This window comes from Loxodonta africana, chromosome 15, assembly GCF_030014295.1.
Source record: "Loxodonta africana isolate mLoxAfr1 chromosome 15, mLoxAfr1.hap2, whole genome shotgun sequence".
In the NCBI taxonomy this organism is placed as follows: Eukaryota; Metazoa; Chordata; class Mammalia; order Proboscidea; family Elephantidae; genus Loxodonta; species Loxodonta africana.
In genome coordinates, this window is record NC_087356.1 from 73743024 (window position 1) to 73769489 (window position 26466).

At 39.9% G+C, this 26466-nt stretch overlaps 1 protein-coding gene across 3 annotated transcripts in view; it reads right to left on the reverse strand.

The window, feature by feature from the left end:
- JHY (junctional cadherin complex regulator) overlaps positions 1 to 26466 on the reverse strand; it is a 77467-nt gene that overhangs the window by 12072 nt on the left and 38929 nt on the right. For 2 of the 3 annotated variants that reach the window (XM_064268367.1, XM_003418201.3), the window contains exons 3-5: positions 24111 to 24224; positions 11662 to 12320; positions 1174 to 1468 (exon numbers count right to left, since the gene is read on the reverse strand). In XM_064268367.1, the coding sequence (XP_064124437.1) occupies positions 1174 to 1468; positions 11662 to 12320; positions 24111 to 24224 (1068 nt within the window). The remainder of the gene's footprint in view (positions 1 to 1173; positions 1469 to 11661; positions 12321 to 24110; positions 24225 to 26466) is intronic. The other variant, XM_064268368.1, reaches the window with a different exon arrangement.

The following is a 26466-nucleotide window of genomic DNA, read 5'->3' on the forward strand; positions in this document are numbered from 1 at the left end:
ATCAGATAAGGTTCTAATATCCAGAATATATAAAGAACACCTATAATTTAACAATAACAACAAAAAAGACAACCCAACTGTAAAATGGGCGATGGACCTAAAAGACATTTCACCAAATAGGATATACAAATGGCCAAAAAGCACATGAAAAGGTGCTCAACGTCAATAGCCATTCCAAACTAAAAAAAAAAAAAAATTTGATATGGAGTTGATTCTGACTCTTAGTGACCCTATTGGACAGAGTAGAACTGCCCCAAAGGGTTTCCAAGGAGTGGTTGGTGGATTAGAACTGCCAACCTTTTGGTTAGCACCTGAGCTTTTAACCACTGAGCCACAGGGCTCCCACTAGCCATTAAAAAAAATACAAATCAAAATCACCATGAGATACCGCTTGACTCCCACTAGCCAAGATTTAAAAATGTAAAATAACAAGTATGAGTGAGGATGTGGAGAGGACCCTCATCCACTGCTGGCAAGAATGCAAAATGGTGTAGCCACTCTGGAAAACGGTAGGGAAGTTCCTAAAAAAGTTAAATATGTACTTTCACTTAAAGCACACACACACACAAAAAGTTAAATATGAAGCTACCATAAGATCCAGCAATTTTTCTCTAGAGACTTGAAAGCAACGACACAAACAGTCACTTAAACACCAACGTTCATTGCAGCACTATTCACAATAGCCAAAAGATGGAAACAACTGAGATGCCTATCAACAAATGAATGGATAAACAAAACACGGTACATACATACATTAAAATATTACTCAGTCATAAAGAGGAATTAAGTTCTGATGCATGTCACTGTGGATGAGCCTTGAAAAGGTTATACTGAGTGAAATTAGTCAATCACAAAAGAACAAATATTGTGCGAAGTCACTAACATGAAGTATCTAGAATAGACAAAGGTATAGAGACTAGAGTTTAATAGTGGTTACCAGGGATGGGAGGGATGGGGGAAGGACAGTATCGTTGTTTCGGTAGCATTGCATCTTTGTTTACGAGGATAGAAAATTTGGCAATGGATATTGGTGATGGTTACACAACATGATTTATATAATTGATTTCATTGAATTGTACACATGAAAGATGTTGAATTGGCAAATGTGTTTTTTATATTTTTGCAACAGTAATTTTTTTTGAAGGTTACTTGGTAACAGGGTGCTTATGTTACCTTAATGCTGCTTCTTTTCTTGTGTCTCTTTCCTTTTTCCAGTTGAAACAGATAGCCTTCAGAATTGCTACGATTAATTTTCGCTTGGTTTCTTTGGCTTCTTTCTGAACTGAGTCGGGATTCACTTTCTACCCTTGACATTATGGGTGGAAATGTGATGCTGGAGAAGGCCTCCTCACTGGGCTGCACCTCTGTCAGCAGCACTAAGGCTCGCTGATGCTGACCCATTATCTCAGTGAGCCGAGTATCTGGAGAAGCTCTAACAGGTGGGCTGTCAGAGGAAGAATGGAATTTCCTTGTTGGAAAGAAAAGCACAAACTGGTTAGCAAAACCTGGATACATAAGAGATCTAAAATAAAAAGCCATTATGAACCATTAATTTGATGTATTTATCACTCCTCAAATGCAATTAATAACCTCCAGCTTAATCTTTTCATGAATGCATTAATTTCTTATCTTAAAATCCTCCTCATTTTTATTTTTTAGGCTGTTCTATTTATTCTTTAGAACTTTCAGTGAGTGCATTCAGAATAGAAGAAATATTTTGAAAAGACAAAGAACTTTCCATAACAAAATACCTAGAAATGTTGGATTAAATGATTAAACACCTAGTTGAATTTGTAAGAGAGGCAAGGAATCTCCAAAGACCAAAAGCAAAAAAGAAAGTAACACCAAAGCAGAAACTGGGTCAGCTGAAGCTGTGGCTTTCTTTGTGGGGATGTTGGGCCTCAGTAATCTAAGGGTGGGAGTTTTAACATTTAACATGGCACAGGAGATACGAGACTTTGGTCCCATGTGAGGCAGGAAATCAGAACTGAGATGACTGCATTAAGGTGGGAACCCTTGAAGGGCTACATCCTCAGGAAAAACGTGGGTTAGGTAAAAAAAAAAAAATTGCCAGCTTTGGGAAACAACAAACAAAGCCTATCTGTCCTGGTTTGGGCTCCACATAAAAACAAACAAACAACAACAACAACAACAAAAACCTCCCTGTGAATTTCTATGGAGCAATATTTAGAGCTCAATTTACCTTGTCCATATAATCATGGAAATTCAACACCAAGAAATTCATGTAACAATGGTTCTGGATTAAGGATATCTCTGTGGTTCCTGGGAGAAACAAATATAAAACTTCTCTGGTGGGATACAGTCCCAAACAAGCCTGCCTAAGTTGCCACAGATAAGGTGGTTGAGCATAATTTCACAATCTAAAAAATTCACAAAACATGTGAGGAAATAATCTACCAAGTGTGAGAATCTGCAGACACACACACACACACACACACACACACACACACACACACACACACACACCCCAGCAGCAGTAGTAGACTTCCAAGAACTTCAGATAAGAATATTAGGTATCATTTATAAAATAAGTTTTAAATGATTAAAGACAAAAAAGAAGAACCAAAACTCTGAGAAGTATATTGTGAAGATATATGTTTTGAAAAAAATATATTTTGAAAAAAGGCACAGGGAGGTTTTAATCAGAAACAAGGAGAACATCCAGATATGGAAAAATAATACCACTGGAATGTAAAACTCCACAGACATATTAAAGAGCATCTTGGACACTGCTGAAGGATGTTATTGTACTGGAAATCATGTGTGAGAAATTTTCTCAGGAAGAAGTACAGCAAGATAAAAGATGGAAAATAAGAAACAGAGTTAAAGGGACATGAAGTCTCGAATAAGAAAATCTAAATTCTATTTGGAGTTCCTGAAGAAGAAAACAGAGCAAATTTGGGAGATATACTACACAAAGGAAAATAAGTGCTTATTTCCAAGAATTTATGAAAGAGATAAATCCTCAGATTTAGAAATCACTGAAGAGTCTGAAACAGGATGAAAAATTTCATACCTAGAACAGTAAAACTGCAGAACATAGAAAAGCAAAGACCGTAAGACCAACAGAAGAAAAATGTTAAAAACAAAAAGAATGGCAACTATAGTGACAAAACACTTTTCAAAACAATGCAGAAGCCAGGAGACAGAAAAACAATGGTTTCAAAAAATTGAATTCTTTGTCAGGTTAAAGTATAATTCAAGATAGATAATAAAATAATTTTTTGATAAAAATTCAAGTCACACTTGCTGAAAGAACTTTTGAAGGATATACTTCAGGACGAACAAGAAAGATGGAAGAAAAAATGTGGGACACAGACATTAATAAATAATTGTTGTTGTTGCTGTTAGGTGCTGTCCAGCTGGTTCCGACTCATAGCTACCCTATGTACAACAGAACGAAACACTGCCTGGTCCTGTGCCATCCTCGCAATCATTGCTATATTTGAGCTCATTGTTGAAGCCATTGTGTCAATCCATTTCATTGAGGGTCTTCCTCTTTTTCACTGATTCTCTACTTTACCAAGCATAATGTCCTTCTGCAGGTACTGGTCTCTCCTGATAACATGACCAAACTGTGGGGGACGAAGTCTCGCCATCTTTGCTTCCAAGGAGCATTCTGGCTGTACTTCTTTTAAGAGAGATTTGTTCCTTCTTCTGGCAGTCCATGGTATATTTGATATTCTTCACCAACACCACAATTCAAAGATATCAACTCTTCTGAAGCTTTCCTTATTCATTGCCTAGCTTTGGCATGCATGTGAGGTGATTGAAAATATCCTGGCTTGGATCAGGTGCACCTTAGTCCTCAAAGTGATATCGTTGCTTTTTAACACTTTAAAGAGGTCTTTTTTTTTTTGCATCAGATTTGCCTAATGCAATATGCGGTTTGATTTCTTGACTGCTACTTCCATGGGCAATAATTGTGGATCCAAGTAAAATGAAATCCTTGACAACTTCAATATTTTCTCCACCCATCATGATGTTGCCTATTGGTCCAGTTGTGAGGATTTTCGTTCTCTTTATGTTGAGGTGTAATCCATACTGAAGGCTGTGGTCTTTGATCTTCATCAGTAAGCACTTCAAGTCCTCTTTACTTTCAGCAAGCAAGGTTGTGTCATCTGCCTATCACAGGTTTTTAATGAGTGTTCCTCCAATCCTGATGCCATATTCTTCTTCATATAGTGCTGCTTCTCAGATTATTTGTTTAGCATAAAAACCCAGTACACGTTTAGCATACAGATTGAATAAGTATGGTGAAAGGATACAACCCTCAGGCACACCTTTCCTGATTTTAAATCACACAGTATCCCCTTGTTCTGTTTAAACAACTGCCTCTTAGTCTATGTACAGGTTTTGTATGGGCACAATTAAGTGTTCTGGAATTCCCACTCTTCACAATTGTCATGGATTTAACTGTGTCCCCCAAAATATGTGTATCAAATTGGCTAGGCCATGATTCCTAGTATTGCATGATTGTCCACCATTTTGTCATCTGATGTGATTTTCCTATGTGTTGTAAATCCTATCTCTATGATGTTAATGAGATGGGATTAGTGGCAGTTATGTTAATAAGGCAGGACCCAGTCTACAAGATTAGATTGTTTTAAGCCAATCTCTTTTGAGATATAAAAGAGAGAAGCGAGCAGAGGGACATGGGGACATCATGCCACCAAGAAACAAGAGCCAGGAAAATAGTGTGTCCTTTGGACCCAGGGTCCCTGTTCCTGAGAAGCTCCTTAACCAGGGGAAGATTGATGACAAGGACCTTCCTCCAGAACTGACAGAGAGAGAGCCTTCCCCTGGAGCTGATGCCATGAATTTGGACTTGTAGCCTACTGAAATGTGAGAGAATAAATTTCTCTTTGTTAAAGCCATCCACTTGTGGTATTTCTGTTATAGCAGCACTAGGTAACTAAGACAACAATGTTATCTGTAATTTGTTATGATCCATACAGTTGAATGCGTTTGCACAGTCAATAAAACACAGGTAAACATCTTTCTGGTATTCTCTGCCAAGATCCATCCTACATCAGTAATGATATCCCTTTGTTCCACATCTTCTTTTGAATCTGGCTTGAATCTCTGGCAGTTCCTTGATGTACTGCTGCAACCATTTTTTAATGATCTTCAGCAAAATTTCACTTGCTTGTGAGATTAATGATATTGTTTGATAATTTCTGCACTCTGTTGGATCACCTTTCTTTGGGATGGGAATAAACATGGATCTCTTCCAGTCAGCTGGCCAGGTAGCTGTCTTCCAAATAACTTAGCACAGATGAGTGAGCACTTCCAGAGTTACATGCATTTGTTGAAATATCTCAATTGGTATTCCATCAATTTCTGGAGCCTTGTTTTTCACCAATGCCTTCAGTGCAGCTTGAACTTCTTCCTTCAATATGATTGGTTCTTGATCATATGCTACCTCCTGAAATGGTAGAATGTGGAATAGTTCTTTTTGGTACCGTGACTCTGTGTATTCCTTCCACCTTCATTCTACGCTTCCTGTGTCTTTCAATATTTTGCCCATAGAATCCTTCAATATTGCAATTCGAGGCTTGAATTTTTTCTTCTGTTCTTTCAGCCCTAGAAATGCCAAACTTGTTCTTTCCTTTTGGTTTTCTAACTCTAGGTCTTTGCACATGTCATTATAATACTTTGTCTTCTCAAGCTACCCTTTGAAATCTTCTATTCAACTCTTTTACTTCATCATTTCTTCCATTCATTTTTGCTATTCTGCATTCAAGAGCAAGTTTCAAGAATCTCTTCTGACATCCATTTTGGTTTTTTCTGTCTTTTAAATGAACTTTTGCTTTCTTCATGTATGATAAAAACAAAAACAACAACAACAACAAAAAAAACCAATGCCGTCATCCTTGATGTTATTCAATGACTTGTCTTCGGTCATTAGTGTTCAGTGTGTGAAATCTATTCTTGAGATGGTCTCTAAATTCAGGTGGGATATACTCAAGGTCATACTTGGTTCTCATGGACTTGCTTTAATTTTCTTCAGCTTCAACTTGAACTTGCATATGAACAATTGATCGTCTGTTCTGTAGTTGGCCACTGGCCTTGTTCTGGCTGATGATATTGAGCTTTTCCATCATCTATTTCCACAGATGTAGTAGATTTGATTCCTATGTATTCTATCCAGCAAGGTCCATGTGTATAGTTGCTATTTATGTCATTGAAAAAAGGTATTTGCTATGAATAAGTCATTGGTTTTGCAAAATTCCACCACAGAATGCAGCATCATTTTTATCACCAAGGCCGTATTTTCCAACTACTGATCTTTCTTTATTTCCAACTTTCCCATTCCAATCACCAGTAATTATCAGTCCATGTTGATTGCATGTTTGATCAATTTCAGACTGCAGAAGTTGGTAAAAATCTTCAATTTCTTCATCTTTAGCCTTAGTGGTTAGTGTGTAAATTTGAGTAGTATTCATATTAACTGGTCTTCTTTGTAGGCATATGGATATCATCCTATCATTGACAGTGTTGTATTTCAGAATAGAGCTTGAAATTTTCTTTTTGACGATGAATGCGACACCATTCCTCTTCAATTTGTCATTCCCAGCATAGCAGACCACATGATTGTCCAATTCATAATGGCCAATACCAGTCCATTTCAGCTCACTAATGCCTAGAATATTGATCTTTATATGTTCCATTTCATTTTTGATGACTTACAATTTTCCTAGATTCATACTTTGTTACATTCCAAGTTCTGATTATTAATGGATGTTTGCAGCTATTACTTCTCCTTTTGAGTTGTGCTACATCAGTATATGAAGGTCCCAAAAGCTTTACTCCAGCCACATTATTAAGGTTGACTCTACTTGAGGAGGCAGATCTTTTCCAGTTGTATTTTGAGTGCCTTCCAAATGGAGGAGTTCATCTTCTGGCTCTATATCAGACAACGTTCTGCTGCTATCTGTAAGGTTTTCATTGGCCAGTTTTTCCAGAAGTAGACTGCCAGGTCCTTCTTCCTAGTTTATCTTAGTCTGGAAGCTCTGCTGAAACCTGTCCACAATAGGGGACCCTGCTGGTATTTGAAATACTGGTAGCATAGCTTCTAGCATCACAGCAACACACAAGCCACCACAGTACAACAAACTGACAGATGAGTGGTGGGTAAATTGGGTAAATCAAAAACAGCGTTGACTCTATACAGTAATAATAAAGCAAACCATTGAATTGGTGTGTTTTCTGCTGTGTATATTCTCAATAACTACAACAAAAATAAAATGAATTATTTTTTAAAAAAGCGAGTGAGGGCAGAATAAAGACAATTTCAGTCATGCAAGGTCTCAGAACATTTACCTCCTATGCAATGGAGAATGTTCTACATCAAAATGAGGTGGGAAACTAAGAAAGAGGAAGTGAGGGGACTGAGAAAACAGGAGATTCAATGAAGTAAAAAACCAAAGGGAACCTCCATGATGAAATGACCACTAGTATGGGGAAATATAGTCTAGAATGGAAGTGAGGCATAAGACACAGACATGTTGAGAACTTTCCATCGTCCTACTCTCTGCCAATAGATCATGTTTTTAATGTAGAGAAAGTACTGGAAGATGTGCTCAAGCAAAATAAGGAAAACATGAGATCCTGAAATGGGAAATCAAATCAGAAGAAAGATTACAGGAATTCTCAGGAGAACAGCTGTGTTGCCGGTCTAGAAAGCACAGCAGGTTTAGAGAGAGGAAGAAAGTACAGGTCTCTAGAAAGGATGTCTCCAAGAAAGCAAAAGGAACTGATAGATTACCTGATGCATTTGTCCGTGTGGAAACTTGTGCTGAGAGGAAACTTGTATTGGAAAGTGTGGCAAGAATTAGCAGTACGTACAAAGAAATTCATGCAAAAGAAAAAATTAAGGGAATTATTGGCTTCTGGAAAAAATAAAAAAGGAAGTGTAGTTATACTCTACAATGCTAGACTATGAATAATAGGTACATTAGCATAATAATGAAAATATTGAATACCGGTTTAACCAAAAGTTGTAATGTAACTACGTTTGGAGTATGGGTGAGGGGAAACAGATGTGATGGTGATATAAAAGAGCTAAATCCTCATCTACCAAAATAGGAAGTCGATTAAAAAAAAACGTTGCTGTTGAGTAGATTCTGACTCATAGCAGCCCTGTAGGACAGAGTACAACTGCCCCATAGGGTTTCCAAGGAGCAGCTGGTGTATTCAAAGTGTCGATCTTTTGGTCAGCAGGTGAGATCTTAAACAGTGCACCACCACAGCTCCAGGAAGTCAAAAGAAATATTTAAAAATTGGTGAATACAGAATAAAGTATTATAATGAAATGGGCAAAGACCTAGAGTTACATACGCGAGTAAAATTTTGCTGAAGATCATTAAAAAGTGGTTGCAGCAGTACATCGACAAGGAACTGCCAGAGATTCAAGCCAGATTCAGAAGATGTGGAATGAGAAACATCATTACTGATGGATCTTGGCAGAGAATACCAGAAGGATGATTACCTGTGTTTTATTGACTATGCAAAGGCATTCAAGTGTCTGGATCATAACAAATTATGGATAACATTGTGAAGAATGGCAACTCCGGAACGCTTAATTGTGCTCATGTGGAACCTGTACGTAGACCAAGAGGCAGTTGTTCAAACCAAACAAGGGGACACTGCGTGGTTTAAAATCAGGAAAGGTGTGCCTCACAGTTGTATCCTTTCACCATACTTATTCAATCTGTATGCTGATGCTATACTCTGAGAAGCTGAACTATATGAAGAAGAATGTGGCATCAGAATTGGAAGAAGAGTCATTAACAACGTGCAATATGCAGATGGCACAACCCACCTTGCTGAAAGCGAAGAGGACTTGAAGCACTTACTGAGGAAGATCAGTGACTACAGCCTTCAGTATGGATTACACCTCAACATAAAGAGAACAAAAATCCTCACAACTGGACCAATAAGCAATATCATGATGAAAAAAAAAAAAACGCAGTGCCATAGATGGAAAAAATATTGAAGTTGTCAAGGATTTCATTTTACTTGGATCCACAATTAACATCCATGGAAGCAGAAGCAGCAGTCAAGAAATCAAACAACGTATTGCATAAGGTAAATCTGCTGCAAAAGATCTCTTTAAAGTGTTAAAAAGCAATGATGTCACTTAGAGGACTAAGATGTGCCTGACCCAAGCCATGGTATTTTTCAATCATCTTATATACTTTACATGCATGTGAAAGCTGGACAATGAATAAGAAAGTCTGAAGAAGAATTGATGCTTTTGAATTATAGTACTGGTGAAGAATGTTGAATATACCATGGACTGCTGGAAGAAGGAACAAATCTGTCTTGGAAGAAGTACAGCCAGAATGCTCCTTAGGAGTGACCATGGTGACACTTTGTTCCATGTACTTTGGACATGTTATCAGGAGGAACCAGGCCCTGGAGAAGACCCTCAATGAGATGGACTGACAAAGCGGCCGTGACAATGGGCTCAAATATAGAAATGATTGTGAAGATGGCACAGGACCAGGCAGTGTTTCATTCTGTTATATATGGGGTCACTATGAATCAGAATCGACAGCACCTAACAACAACAAAGTTGGTGAAGCAAAGCATAGCAGTAAATAAGTATAACTGAGACTTATACATATGTGTAAACGTCAGAGGAAAACAGGTAAGAGTCTATGGGGTTGCAGATACTCAGTATTTTCATTATTATACCAATGCAATTGTTATTCACAGCTAAGTATTGTACCGTGGACTGGGCAGAATGAGGAGGTGTAGGCAGGACATTATACTGTTACGTGCCTTTAAGTACTATTTGACTTTTTAATCCATGTGCATTCATTATCTTAATAAAAGAAAAAGTAATTAAAAAATAAGAGAAAAAACAATATTAGAACTGAAAAGAACATAACTACAGATATAGTAGAGGTTAAGTAATAAATATACTATGAAAAGTTTATGACAATATATTAAAAATCTTAGTAAACATGAACAATTTTTTTTCCTAGAAAAATATAATTTATCAAAATGACAGGAAAGGAAATAGAAAGTTTGTAAAGACACATAACCATTATAGTAACTGGATCAGTAGTTAAAAATCTACCCAGAAACAACAATAAAAACAAAACGAAAGAAAAAACATGACCCAAGGTTTTACGGGAAAATTCTATCAGACCTTCAAGTAACAGATAATTTCAATTGTATATGAAGTATTCCAAAGGCTATAAAAAGAGGTAAGAGTCCTCAACTCATTTTACAAGGCTGTATAATCTTCCTAACACATCCAGACAAGGCCATTTGTAGGTAGGACAATTATGGGCTAATCTCACTTTTGCAGTAAACTCCTAAACAAAGTGTTAACAAATCAAATCAAGCAATTTATTCAAAATACAGTATGGCAAGCAAGGTTAAGCCTAGGAATAAACAGATGTTGTGTATAATATTAGAAAATCTGTTAACATATTTTGTCACATTAAAGGACTAAAGGAGATTTTTTCAGTTGATGCAAAAAAGTATTTGATAAAATTCAATCCCCATTTATGATAAAAAACCAAAAAACCTCTTTGCCAAAAGAAATAGGAGGGAATTTCCTTTCTCCCTATCTACCAAAAACCGAGTATGATTTTTAATGGTAAAAATGTTAAGAGGCCATGTGTCTAAAATCAGGAAAAAAGACAAGGACACCTGCTATCTAGCACTATCTTTTCTAGAAGCTAACTCTAGATCTTATAAAATGTACATTCCATATCACCAAATCTAGCACTTTTGATCAATTCCTATGTGTGAAATTGCCCCCCCACCATGAAAGTAAGCTCCTTGAAGGTTCCCATGCAGCAAGCTTTTGTTTTTTCTTCTATAGCATTTTAGCACTACATTTTAGCACATTTTAGGTGTGTAATTATTTGATTGAATGACATCAATAAATGTCTCCTGAACTGATTTTTAAAACAATTTTTCTTTTTTTCTGATTAGAGTAGTAAATCTACTACGTACTACTATACTGTGTAGGAATCTTGAACAATACATAGAAAAACATAAAAAAAATAAAAAATAATACCAATTACTCTTGCCAGAGATAACCACCATTGATTTTTTGGTTACTTATCTTCCTTCGTGTGCATTTTAACATAGTAGAGGCCTTCAGTGTAATTTTTGTACTCTACTATTTTCTTTTTATAGAAGTATTTCCTCATACCATAATTTTTAATGTCTATATGATACTAAATATCATAATTTATCTAAATATTTTCCTATTGTTGGGATTTTAGATGTCTGTACTTTAGATTATTTCTATAGGATAGGCCATTATAGTGTTGGAGATAATTTGTTTCCTTTAAAAATTACTTGCAGTCTTCAAAATACACTGATCTGTTTTGACTGGGTCTTTCTGACCTCCCCTCCCTCCAACTTCTAGCTTAACTATGGTGGAAAAAAAAAAAAAAAGAGAGGATATGGAGAAGGGAAAAGGCATAAATCCAAAGGGGACTGTTTTAGGCAGGAATCAGGGCCAAGGGAGGTGTTACGTGGGTTTTTCCTCCAGACCACCCCCAAGCACTCCCCTTCCCATTCTCCTCCTGCCTTTGCCAGCGCCTACCATTTCTCCTCTAGAAAACCACTTGTGCTAGCCCACAGAGGAAGAGGAATTCTTACCATAACATTTCTAAGTTCTTATATTTGGTCTCCGCATAAATCTGTTTGGGTTGCTTCTTGTTTTCAGTTGTTCCGTTAACATTGATGCTATATACAGGCTGAGAACCTTTCTGGCTCAGGGGCACTTGTGTCTTAGAAAGTTCATTAACGTAGTTCAAGTCCATATTGGAAACAGCATTGACGTGTAGCTGCTGATATGAAAATCCTTTCTCTTCTTGGTCTTTGTGCCCCCTGTCTTTATTAATATTCATCACTGAGGGAAAGCCAGTAGAGTTTTTATATGGTACCTTGTCAAAAGCCTGTTTTGGTGGAGCCAATTTATTGGGGGTTCCTTTGGGATTCCAGCTCCTGAGTGCACTTGAGTCTTGTAAATCCTTGTTAGGGGCATTCATAATCACAACTGATTCACATTTTATTGAAGTGTCAATAGGCTTATTTTGGCTTTGCTGCTGTCTGGGTGTGGTATCCTGGTTTCCTTGACTGGCAACTAGGTCTTTAGTCATTAAAGCTTTCAGGCCATTCTGGCGTTTATGCTGCTTTCGAATCTTGTGCTTGGCTGGTCTGGAAGGTTGCTGGTTGTCTGTTGATTCAGAAGATTGACGTCTGGGCACATTGCTTGATTTTGTGTTTTCATGTTGAGACCACTGCTCCTGGTAATTCTGAAAAGATGTTTTTGATTAATGTCAAAATAAAAGATTGACACTTTTCATGAATTTTAAATGAGTGTTTCTCATACTGGGGGTTGAGACTTCTGGGACAGTGACCAGGGAACTGAAAGAAGAGTACAGAGGGTCATTTTCCGGTTTTAGGCAACAGAAAGCGATTAGCTCCTGGCAACAGAGACTATGGGCCTGGACAGAAACAGAGAGCTTAGAATGGGCTTTATCTTAAGGATAAGACGTTGACTTAGAAAGTTGTGAAGTGTTCTGTTATAGAGGCGAGGGGAGCGCTAGCTTTATCTTCAAGGAGCTGCAGGCAAAGAAAAAGGAAAGCTACCTAAGCTATGCAAGCTTATTTTAACTAAGATAAATATTTTTTCAAAAATCTTAACTTTGAAAAGAACATCAACGGTTTCCTTTCCCAACCAAGTACACGTTTAGTATGAGATACAATTCAGATGATCAGGTCTTCTTAGACCTTTAAGTCGGAAGCTAGAAATGACCTCTTCACTAAATGAAACGAATGCAATTTTATTCAGAGGACCATAAAAGGACATCTGTGAAACCACAAGGGTTGTTTTGCTTCTGTTCCTTAATATAGCCTGTGCTTAGTCAATCAAACATCTGGGGGAAATATTTCAATTTCAGAACAGTCTTTATGCTTTTCAAAGTCTTATAACAACAAAATGTACTGCGGGCATAATAGATACACTGTGTAACTATATTGTACTATATAGCCATTCAGAAATATTTCCCAAGGCATAAAGCACTCATTAATTTGTGAAAAACGAGCTGAGTGAAGAGGCCTTTGGAAAGAATGATTAAATGCTTATTGAAAACAGTAAGATGACCGTGTGCATCAGCATGTTATACAACTACAATATATTTCTCCCTTTCTGAACACACACACAAAAAATCTCCATGGTCGGTATCTATGTACCGTTCATCGAAAAACACCAGTTATCTGGATCATTTAGGAAAAAAAATTCTTGAAGCAAATAAGTCATGTTTTTACTCAAATTGTTTGTTTTTGCTCACTCTGAAGGGTGATCAGATTAACGCAATGAGTTCCGTATTTATTCAATATTTATCCAATTGCGAAGACTCGTTCTAGTCCTGGATAATATTGACAAGGATTCTATTTCAAATAAAATCTTACAATGATAAGGCTGAGATGGTTAAATTCAAATCAGTAATAGTGTACAATATTCTTATGTCAAATTTTCAAGTAAGGATAATTTCTAATTTGAAATTTGGCATATGTTCTCCTTCGAGTTTGAGCTTACTTGGTGATTGGCCAGGTTCTGATGTGCTCCTATAAATTTTTTCCCGCGGTGTTCCAAAAAATGGACAGAAACTTCTTTTTCTGTATTCTAGTTAAGAAAACGTCCTTTCCTCCATGAAGTGTATTGAGTCACATGGGGAAAAAGTGGCAAGAAAGCTCTGCAAGGACCTAGCCCCCCGGGCACCCCTCTTGCTAGCGGATCCAGAGGAAACTTGCTAGTTTTCAGTCCTTTAGTGTGTTCATGAACCACTCTTTTCATGGCTGTCATCATTGTTCATGAAGGCCAGCGAAGCCCTCCTTGGCTATATCTATTAGTATTAATTGATGCTGATAACGTTATTCTTTGTAATATTTGTTCAGCCTTTAACTGCACTAGAGTTGGTGGTGGTGCCAATGGTTAAGTACTTGATCACTCACCCAAAGGTTGGTGCTTAGAACCCACTCAGGGGCACCTCAAAAGAAAGGCTTGGTGATCTGCTTCCAAAAGGTCAAAGCCTTGAAAACCCTATGGAGCACAAGTCTATGGTGGCACACATGGGGTCACCATGAATGGGAGTTGACTTGACAGCTACTGGTTTTATTTTACTTTTTTATTGCTCAGCCTTTTATACACTTGAGAAACAAGTGACCAGGAACTCTTTTTCTGCTGCCATCTGATTGTACTTTTCCTAGTTCTAGCCTCACTCCCACCAAAATAAAAGAGAAAAACTATCAGATACTTCTTTTCTAGGGTACCAGGCCTGAAATCTTGGGTTACCACTTGATTTTAATCATGTTATTATGACAGTTCAGACCACAGTAGTTCTCTTCATAGGGTGCTTTGTCAACAAGGCCAAGGGATTCATCACTTTATGAAACTTCAATTGTCTCAAGTGTTAAATCTGCTATTCACGCAAATGGAAGTACCCAGAGATGGCATTTCAGTCCCCAGAAAGAAAGACATTTATGGGCTTGATGGGATTTCGCTCACCTTCCAAGTAGCCTACTTGAGAGCTGGGGTTTACTGAAGGTTTATTTCCCTACAATGGAGGCATCAGGTGTCACGCTTTAGGTGGCAAGACCTGAGTTCCCTGAAGTTAATATACAAAGCCATTTTTTTTTATTCTCAGGCTATTTAATCTCCATCGGCGCTGAAATCCTCTACTTCATCCTGCTCTCACTGGGGTTCTTTTGTTACCAATGCTCGCAATCAGGACTAGCTACATGCACTCAGAGTAACTGCTTAATGGCAGTCAGTCTTCATGTCACACACAGAGCAGGGGCCAGTGACTGGAGTTTAAAAAACATGGGCAATTCCTGATGCCTAACGCTGGGATGATAATTTCTTAGTAAGACCCGTCCTTAGATATTAACGCTCATTCACACTAGGAAGACTGAGGGAAGGCTGCCCATACCCCGTGAAAGGTAGTGTCTGGCTGTTTCTCTCTTACTCTTTCCTGCTCACATGGCCTAAAGGGGGGTGGGGCGCGGAGAATACGTGTTCTGATCTCAACCAGAAGTTTCATCTGCTGTAAAATCAAGGCTGCACTTACTCTTAGTTACCCTAACTTACCCCGGGAGGCCTGAGAATTGTGCCTGAGGGCCAAGGTCAGCTCTGACATGGAGAAGTTTCTGTTGTGTTTATTAACAATAAATGTAAAGTACTTTAAGCTTGGGTTAGAAATTCCATCTGGTAATGTTAAGAAAGCTTAGAATACAAATATTAACGGACTGTAATTTTCAGTGTCAGGGCTCGGTGTTCAGATGAATAAAAGAAGCACAGGAGATGCAGTGATGATGTTGGATTAATAGCTTTTTGGAAAAGTGGGAAGATGCCTCAGGATGTAACAGTCATTAAGGAAGGTCCTATATTGAGACTATCGTACCTTTTCTTGCCTGCAAAAATCAAGAATTATTTTAGAGACAAGAAAAAAAAAAATCCTGCTTTACCCTTTGAAGCCTTACTTAATTGAGGAAGTGTCTTCTTTTTTTTTTTTTTTCATTGACATGCTCCTTGCCTGGGAAGAGTCCTTTGTTCTGCTAGAGTCACTGCCCAGCAAGGACCCAGTTCTGAGATGTGGAAAACCCGTGAAGACTCACAGGAGCATGAAGTGATTCAGGACAAAAAGCCCTGTGTGGCAAGGTTAAGTGAACACGGATGACTTGACTTGGGGTAAAGATCTGAGGTACCCATAAAGGACTCTTCCATAGAACACGATGGCGGTGGCCGCCAACTCTCAGGGTTTTAGAGTGAAAGTCCCCAGGCTCCAACTGCCTCAGGCCAGTTTGGTCCTCTCAGCTGCTGAGGCACAATGTCTCAGGCACATTTTCTCTCTTTCCTTGCCCTCTATCTATTTTCTTACTCTCTCCAGCATGCAGATGTGTTTAAGCCTTTCTGATTAAAATTAAAAAAACAAGATGAAAGAAAGCCTCCCCAGGTTCCCTTCTTGGGTGACACTCTCCCTCTCAGCTCAGAGCTGGAGTGCGGACTGCACTGCTCCCATTTCCCCAGGTCCCCTCTAACCTCCACACCCCTCAGGAAGGCCTTTTTCTCACCGCCCACGGAATCTGCTCCACCAGGCCACCAGTGACCTCTCAGATGCCAATCCTATGGACCTTTTTCACTTTAACTTTTCATTTTGAAATTATTTCTAACTTTTTTTTTTTTTACAGAAAGATTGCAAAAATAGTACAGAGATCTTTCATATATCCTTACCCAGATTCACCAATTTTTACCAGTTTTTGACATTTGCTCCATCATTCGTTCATTCTCTCTCTGCCCACCTTTAAAGTCCTACCATTCTCTCAAGGGCCCTGTTCTTGATGCTCTCTTCTTCTCCCACTACCTACAACTCCTGGGTCATCTCAGCAATAATCCCTACAGCTTCATTCCACCACTGAGTGTTTATGATACAAATGCATATCACTAACTCAGATGTCTCTCCTGTGTCCTAACTCCAGATGTCCTCCTTCCCACAGGCACCTCTACACTCAATGCCAGGCCCACCCATCCTCATGCCTGCACCCCTTTCAGCCCCAGCACCAAAAACCCTCCATCAGTGGTACTGGTACCACTAATCAGACATTTAGAGATGGCTCTTTTTCACTTCCCACCCTAATCCCCATATTCACTTCCTAGCCATCTTTAGGGAGAGAATGTGGGGGCATAGGTACTGTCCTGAAGGAGTCCTGGTGGCACAATGGTTAAGCACTCAGCTGCTAACCCAAAGGTTGGCAGTTTGAACCCACCAGCTGCTCTGTGGAAGAAAAGACCTGGTGATCTGCTCCAGTAAAGATTACCAAACTCCAAAACTAAACCCGTTGCCATTGAGTCAATTCCGAGTCATACCAATTCTATAGGACAGGGTAGAACTGCCCTATAGGGTTTTCAAGACTGTAATCTTATGGAAGCAGATTGCCACATCTTTTTCTGGCAAAGCAGCTGGTGGGTTCGATCCACTTGATCTTTCAGTTAGCAGCCAAGGGCTCCTTCTGGTAAAGATTAAAAAAAAAAAAAAAGATTACAGCCTAGGAAACCCTATGAGGGAGTTCTACTATGAGTCAAAATCAACTCAATGGTACCTAACAACAACAACAGGTGCTGTGTTGACCTATAAGAAGTTTAATCCAGTTGGTGGAATAAGATATACCCACCACACAGAAAATTTAACTAAATGGTACGTGGAGGTTATGACAAACACAGAGTGAGTGCTGCCCCCTTCTCGTTCTCTTGCCACTTCTTGCAGAAACCATGGCAAAAGTCCCCTTACTAGCTGGATTGTCTCTCCGGGTGTCTTAGGCTGGGATCTCTAGAGAAGTAAAACCAGTGAAGTGTGTATTCATATATATAAAACCAAAAACCCATTGCCATAGAGTCAATTCCAACTCACAGAGACCCCATAACAACCCTATAGGACAGAGTAGAACTGCCCCATAGGGTTTCCAAGGAGCAACTGGTAGATTCAAACTGCTGGCCTTTTGGTTAGCAGCTGGGCTCTTTAACCACTGTGCCACCAGGACTCCAAATATATATGTAGAGAGATTTATTTCAAGGAAATGGCTCACACAGTTCTGAAGGCTGGCAAGTCCCAAATCCATGGGTCAGGCATCAGGTTGGGGGCTTCTCCTGACTCACATGGTTGCAGAGGCTGGCGAATCCAAAAACAGCAGGTCAGATGGTAGGCTGCTTGGCTTGTGTCCCCAGAGCCAGAGGATAGAGGATGATGAGTCAGATGCAGGATCGAGAAAGCTCGAGCTTGGCCGGAACATCCATATATATTGGATGCAGGTCACAGCCCCAAGGAAACTCCCCTCTCAACTGGTTGGCTGCTTATACCAGATCACAAAATGGAGGATGATTACATAATATCTGCCAAACCACAGAAAATCATGGCCTAGCCAAGTTGATGCATAACCTTAACCATCATGGTCCACCCCTTGTCCATTTGGCACCTGTACCCATCTCCTTAAACCATGCATAATCTCTAAGTACAGACAATTATAAAGTCATACTTGCACCTAACAAGATACAACTAACGTGCATAAAACTGAAAATGTACTAGCCCTGTTTATATCTTATATTTTATAATAAGTAATGGAGTAAGGGTAAGAAGAAAACAAAGATATTTGCTATACAGTCATGAGTCATTTAACATCCACAATGTATTCTGTGAAATAGGACATTATGTAATTTGAACGTTGTGTGAACAGTACATAATGGATGAAGATCCTTTCAAGCATTTGTTTCCAGAATAAGGAGTTTTCGTACATATTAAAAATTTGCTGACGCAAATAACTTCCCTCTACAATTAGTATATCTAAGGTTTCAACAAATTCTTCTGCTGCCTTCACATCAGCACTCACAAACTCACCATTTATTTTCACAATGCAGTAAAAAACATCGTTCGAAGCACGTAAACCACCCAGGGCTAGCGCTAAACTTAATATCGTAGCCTGGTCCTACTTTTTCTTTAAGCATCTTGAACAAGCTTCTTGGCTTGGCAGTTATCTTCAACATGCTGAGAGGGATTCACTTTTGTGTTTGGTCTTCAATCCGTGTCATTAGCAATTTCTCCATATCTGAGGTATGTCCGTCCCTCTGGTATCCTTAGCCTTGTAGCTTTCAGTGGGGCCAATCCTTTAACAGCTGGGAGCGTTTTTTTCTTTGTTCTTAAAGATTGTCGTGATTGTCTAGTGTGACATGCCTCAATCTGCTACATCCCGTTCTCCAATCGGGATTTCTGAGCTTTTTTTTTTTTTTTTAATAACCTTATGGGACCACAGATCTATATGTGGATGTATATGGCCATGTTGTGACACACATGTATATTGCTCTATTGGCTGGTGTGATTGACCCTAACTACCAAGGGGAAATCAGATTGGTGTTGTATAATGGAGGTAAAGAGGAGTATGTCTGGAATACAAGAGATCCCTTAGGACATCTCTTATTAATGTCAAGCCCTGTGATTAAAGTCAATGGAAAACTACAGCAACCCAATTCAGACGTGTCCCTTCAGGAAGGTTTGGGTCCTTCCACCAGGCATAGAACCATGACGAGCTGAGGTGCTTGCTGAGGGTGAAGGGAATACAGAATGCGTGGTGGAAGAAGGTAGTTCTAAACATGGCTTCAAACTCTTTTGCTCTGGTTCGAATCCCTGCTGAGAATTTGCATTTCCACCCCAGATATATGGAGTCAGAATCTACATTTTAGAAAGTTCCCCAGGTGATTCTTACATACAATAAATTTTGAGAACCACTGCTCTACAAATGGTTTTCAGAATTGGTCCCTAACCAGCAGCATTAGCATCACCCTGCTGAGAATTGTTTTTAGTATTTCTGCAACTGGTCACGTGGTCATAGCTGGTACTTAGAACCAGGGCTTCAAACCGGTTTGTTCTGGGTGAACCCCTGCAGAGAATTTGCATTTCTAACAACTTCACAGGGTGATGCTAATGCTGCTGGTTAGGGACCAATTCTGAAAACCATTTGTAGAGCAGTGGTTCTCAAAATTTATTGTATGTAAGAATCACCTGGGGAACTTTCTAAAATGTAGATTCTGACTCCATATATCTGGGGTGGAAATGCAAATTCTCAGCAGGGATTCGAACCAGAGCAAAAGAGTTTGAAGCCATGTTTAGAACTACCTTCTTCCACCACGCATTCTGTATTCCCTTCGCCTTCAGCAAGCGCCTCAGCTCATCATGGTTCTCTGCCTGGTGGAAGGACCCAAACCTTCCTGAAGGGTCACGTCTGAATTGGGTTGCTGTAGTTTTCCATTGACTTTAATCACAGGGCTTGACATTAATAAGAGATGTCCTAAGGGATCTCTTGTATTCCAGACATACTCCTCTTTACCTCCATTATACAACACCAATCTGATTTCCCCTTGGTAGTTAGGGTCAATCACACCAGCCAATACAGCAACTCCCTTCTTTGCCTGTTGATCCAGAGGCATGAAGAGTCCGAAGTGGCCTGGTGGCATTCTTAACTTCCAGTTCAATGGAATCAGTGATGTGTCTGACATGGGAGCATTCCTCCCTTTGGAACCAAGACCTGTATATACACAGAGCATAGGGTCACAGGGACAGGAAGCAAAACTTTTGTGAGTAGGTCACTAGGGGTAACAGTGAATGCTGACACTCTCATTTCAAATCCTTGATTCCTGGACCCATGAATCCTGGCTATGGGAGAAAAAGCATCATGTGTTGGACACTGGTTTAGAGCATATACATATGCAGGCTCCTGGAATTAATGTCAGTTCACAGCCAGTGTCCAGTAATCCCCCAAAAGTCTGATTATTTCCTTTTCCCCAATGAACAATCCCTCTCATAAAAGGCCATAGATCTCTTTGGGGAAGACTCTAAGAAAGATTAACGGTACAAATTTTTGACAATGTAGTGGGGTCCTTCCTCAAAGAGACCTGGCCTCCCCTTCATTCAAGGGGTTGTGGGTTTGTCAACTGGTTCAAATTTGGGAGTTGACTGAGGGGCTATGATTCTCTATTCTGGAAATTCAAGTTAGACTGGCGTTCACTTAACCTAGAATTCTTCCGCTTGTATAAATCAAGTAAATATTTAGTAGATTTCTCATCTATTTCACTCCTAGGGACACCATATATATATATAAAGAGATTTATTTCAAGGAAATGGTTCATGCAGCTGTGGAGGCTGGTTAAGTCCCAAATCTGCAGCTCAGGCATCAGGCTGGAGGCTTCTCCTGATTCACATGGTTGTAGGGGCCGACAAACCCCAAATCGGCAGGTCAGACGGTGGGCTGCTGGCACACGGGGCTGCAGGAGCTGGCGAATCCCAAAGTCTGCAGGTCAGATGGCAGGCTGCTGGCTCACGTCCCAAGAACCAGAGTTGGATACAGGACCCACAGAAGGTGAGCTTTGCCAGAGCATCCATATATAGTGGATGCAGGCCACACCCCCAAGGAGACTTCCCTTTCAACTGACTGGCTGCTCACATCAGATCACAAAATGGAGGATTATATAACATCTGTGAAACCAGTGAGAATCATGGCCTTGTCAAGCTGAAACATAACCTCACCCATAACACCAGTCTTATTCCCTTGGAATCTCTTCTTCAGACCCTGGGCAGAGTTATTTTTCTAATATGCAAGCCTGATTAACCTGCTCCGAATTTGCCAATGGCTTCCTATTGTCCACAGGATAAAACCAAATTCTTTTGATGGCTATACAAAGCCTTTCATGTCCTAGTTCCTACCTAGCCTGCCCAGCCCCATCCTGCCCCACTCCTCTCCTTTAGTCACCGATCTCTAAGTAACACGCAGGACACGGTGTGTTCTCTTGCACTGTTGTTACCTTTGCCCTCATTTGTCTGCTGGCATATTTTGACTTACTCTTCTACGGTCAGCTCAAATGCAGGGGGAAGCTTTTCCTACCTTTTTTAGGGCAGAATTAGGAGCTTTTTTAGTTCCGTTGCATTTTGTACCTACTCCCAAATGGTTCCACAATTATATTTATGATTATATAACTGTATTCCCACTGAAGTTTTGAGCTCTGGGGGGTTGGGACCATGTTTGTTTATCTGTTTATCTTTCCTCAGGCCTTACTATTATTTTGGCCAGGTCCTTTGCAACCAGGCACCTAATCTCCAGTGCCTAGAGTAAAATGAGTACTCAATAAATATTTCCTGTGTGAATTATTTTGATTTTACATGAAGATACTTCTTATTAGTGAGAGTTAACAGTTAACTAGGTTTACCAAGGGACAGAGCATAATCTTTCAAGAAGAAATTTTTAAATGAGTCCCGTTTTCACTTGGAGGTGTACGAAATCACCTCCAAAGGTTTCGTAAATAACTAGTTAATGATTACTGAGCATCAGCCTTGTGGAAAGCATTGTGCTGTGAGATATAACCCCTTACCGTCGTCAAGTCGATTCTGACTCATAGCCACCCTACAGGACAGGGTAGAACTGCCCCACAGGGTTCCCAAGGAGTGGCTAGTGAATTCAAACTGCCAACCTTTTGGTTAGCAGCCGATCTCTTAACCACTGTGCCACCAGCTGCTGCAAATGTATCTGCTCAGTCTGTACCTACGTATGAGTTGAATAAAGTCACTGGCCCTAACATGCGCGTTCCGGTCACTGTGAGATATAGAGAAAAAAAAAAACAACTGTCTTCATGAACTTACAGGGTAGTTGGTGCAAAAGAAACACAGGCAGCAGCTAATGACACATGACAAATGTGAGTGGTCCAGACAACAAGCATGAAAGGGGCAGAGGAGAGGGATGGAAGAGGTGGGAAAATTTTCACTTAGGAAGTGGGGCTTGAAGGGCGAACAGAAAGAATGCATCGAATTTGGGTAGTTGAAGAGGAGAAAGAAGGGCAGCCTGGAGTGCTTGTGTGCGAGTGTCCAGCCAGTGTCGAGAGTGCAGTGGGTAGTTGACAAATCCTTTCTGAATAAAGAAAGGGAAACCTCCGCTAGGCCACTCTGTGTTGCTGTCCTTTTAGGTCTCATCATCATTAGATATTTTGTTCCTCTTTGCATTCATTTAGGAATGGGCTATAAACAAATTCCAGTATACGCAGAGAAGAAAAAGCATTCTCTTAGCTTTCTTCCGATTTTCTTCCCTGCATTTTGTTTAATTGCCTCCACCTAGGGCTATGCCATGACTCAGTGCTATAATTTCACCTTAATTATTTTATTGACTGAGGAGTCTATCATTGTCCTAAGTGAAAAATTACGAAAGCCATAGGTTGTGATAATCTCACATGCATGAAATGTTTTCTGTAGTAATTTAAGTAATCAGAAATAAAGGGTCATAACATGACAGCATTTTGGAGCTGGGATGGACCTTGAAGTTCATTTAGACCAACCCTTCATTTAATAAAGAAGGAATTAAGGCCTGAGGGAATGGAGATTTGCCCGAAGTCGTGCATACATGGCAGGTCGAGGCCCAGGAGCCTACGTTTACTGACCCAGTCCATTACCCATAATGCACAACAAAGGTGCTTCCTTTGTCCTCTCCCTCCCTTGGCCAAGCTCCCTGGGCTCTTCCTTCAGGTCTGGTGGTGAAGCCTGCCCTCTGCGTTCCACTGCCACGAGGCATTTCAATCCCCAACTGCTCAACTACTGGGTTCGACTTCCCTGGCATTAGCTTCCTGGAAGCTCTGGAGAAACTGTTGTTTTTACGTCTTTATTCGTGACTTTAAATGGTGCCTGGAGATCATTGCCGAGGGAAAGAGGTGGTTTAGACTCTTCCTCTTTTCTAACTTCTCTGAAGCTGGGATGAACTTTATTATTTTTATTGTTACTTTTATCACTGTACATAGTTTAACTGATGATGCTGACAGGCTCTGTAGGCTGGGTGATTTCAAAGGGCTCATCCCTTCTAAAGCAGCGATAAAACCTACTCAAAGAGTGACTGCTCCTCATAACTCCATACACTGGTTCAACACGACATCAGCTGCTAGTGCTCTTTCTGCTTCCCCTAGACAAACAGCCAGTGGGGACGGTTCACAGCCATCTTCCCTGAAATTGCATTGTGGTTTCAAATGAGTAAACCCATGGCTAAAAAGGATGTCATCATACTAAATTCTCAGTTGGTAGGTTCCACATTCTGAAAAAGGGTTTGGTGAGGCTCGAGGGGTTCCTACCTATCTTTAGGGATACTGTCCCCCCATCACCTAGGGATTCTGTGTAATTGCCAACTCCTAAAAGAAACAGGCTCAAGAGCAGCAAAGAATTAGGTATTATTTTGGAAAGGTGATTTTTCCTGGGTTTTCCCCATGGCTTCTTTCTGTGAGGGGTTTTAACTTCGTAGGTTTAAAGAGCGATGCGATTGTTTTCCTCTAGGAAATAGTCCCTTTGGAAAAATGGGTGGATAGCTGGCTGACCAAGCAATGACCCATCTGGGCAGAAGCTAGTCTTACCCACCAGAAGGTAGATAACTATTCTCAGGCATAAGAATAAACCCTGAAGTGTAAGAAGGCAGTCACTATTACTTATATTCACCAGTATCCCCTTGAAACACACTTAAAATTCAATCTAGCAGGTAACCTTTAGCTGTTGGGCTCTTTGATGCCATTTGTCTTCAGGATCGATGGCAGCATTTTCAATTTCTTTGGCATTCTGAATAGGCGTCTTGTCAGTTACTCTGATGGGGTAGGAGATCTAAGAGGGTAAAACATATACAGCATGTTAACTGGGTTTATTTTAGTCTTAAGAGCCATGAGGTTTGAGTCTATGTACTCTGGAAGTACGCCCTGCAGGGCTAGGCTTTATTTTCAGTTAATTTCAAGGATTCAGCTCTTCGGTCCTCAGGGACCCAGACTGTTCCCAAGGAAAATGGGAATAAACAGTGTTTTCTCTTGCAGGCATGATGTGAGAGTTGGCGCTTGGAGGTTAGACTACTACTTACTTTAAATACTAAGGGGACCCAAGCTGAGAACCGTTATCTGAACTGGATGCTGTGACTAACGTTTGAGGGTGCCAACAGGAACATGATGGAACAACACTTTACTCCAGGGTTATGACAACAACAACGGCAGCAATGGCAATATTTTACATAAACTGAATGTTGATAGTGTGCCGGTAGCTGTCTTAAGCAATTAACAAATAACACATCAGTTAGTCTCCACAACAACCTTATGAGGTATGTACTATTATTGCCCCTTGTTTGCAAATAAGAAAACTGAGGAACAGAGAGGTTAAGTGACTTACCCAGGATCAACAGCTGGCAAGCAGAGCAGACATGCAGTCTGACTGCAGAGCCTGAATACTGAGCAGTTTTGCTAAGCTAACTCCCTCGTTAGAAATACTCTTATCCTTGAATTGCTGGATTTGTAGTTTTGGTGTTCAGTAAGTTTGAACTATGTAGATCAGAGGCTCTCAATTTTAATTACACATTAGAATAATCTGGGAAGATTAAAAAAAATACTAATGCCTGGCTGCCACCCCAGATACCAGTATACTTTAACAACAACAACAAAACCAAACCTGTTGCCATCGAGTCTAATTCTGACTCATAGCGACCTTTTTTTTCAGTATACTTTAGACCTCCTGTACCACAAACAAACAAACAAACACCCCAAACTCATTGTCGTCAAGTTAATTCAGCACTGAAAATCTGCAGCCAGGTTTGGGAACCGCCGACGAAGGCAGCTACGTGGGATTTAGGCTCCCAGATTATTCAAGAGCCCTCATTTCTGTGGTATGTGGAATTCTAGCCCTCAGGTTCCATTTCCGAAAGCAAACCTAAAGTTACAGAATTTTAACGTTGGAAAAGATTCAGGATGTCGTCCAGTTCAACCTCCAGCACTTCTATACCATCTCTGGTAGATGTTCATCTGCTCTCTGCCTGCATACATGCCCCTTCTCCTGGTGGAGTTACCTGTTTGTCAGTCTCAGTATGTGTTTAGAGATCTTCTATGGGTTGTGGGGGAAAAAGGATAAGGCTGTGAATATTCCCTTTCTGTGGGACACCTGGTCCTTTCAACCATCCCATGAAGTAAAATATTAGGTCTTTTAATCTCTGTTTCATGGCTGAAGATTCCCCATCACTAAAAAAAAAAAAAAAACTCTTTTTGTAAGCAACCTGAATATTAAGAAGTTCTTACAAGAGCAGAAATACAACTTCCTGCAACTTCTAGCCCTCTGGAATAACACAGAGTAAGTCCATCCCTCTTCTAGACAACGGTGCTAAGCATTTGAAGCTGACTAAGATTTCTCTCCTAAGCCTTCTCTTATTTAGAGGAACCATCTCAAATTTCTCTGATGTTCCTCCTGTGTGTGAAATGTTACTAAGGTTTGGCTCCTCTGGGCACTCTCTGGTTCATTACCGTAAATGGTGTCATGTCTAAACTGATGTAATTAACTTTTAAATTTAGATTCAAGATTTTACACTTGTTTTGCTACACGTCCTTTGGTGGGCTGTGTAGTATGAGAAGCTGCAAGTTGTAACAATGGAGAGAATGTGGGATTTAGAGTCTGTCATGTTTGTGTTCAAATTCTTTCTGCGGTTTACTTTTACTTCATACTTACATAGACTAATATTCAATACAGAAAGAGGCAAAAGTATTTTTTAAATAATAAGTGATAAGTAAATATGTGACAAGGATTTGACTTCATGTCTTTCCCTATCTCTCACTGTCATGTTTGTGATCGTATATACAGATGAGGCAAATAGATGGTGTGGAAGTTTAAAATATTTAAAGGTTGTTCTGAAAATGGGAAAGAATGAAAAGAAAACTTAAATTTTGTGCTTGAATTTTCACTGCTTATACGAGGAAGAAAATGCACTATTTGATCATGGAGTTTTTCTGATTACAAATGAAAGGAATCAACCCGGTTCGGATGATGAGTGTGCCAACAGAAAACTTCACAATACCATAAGGCCATTAAACTTGCAGTTGAA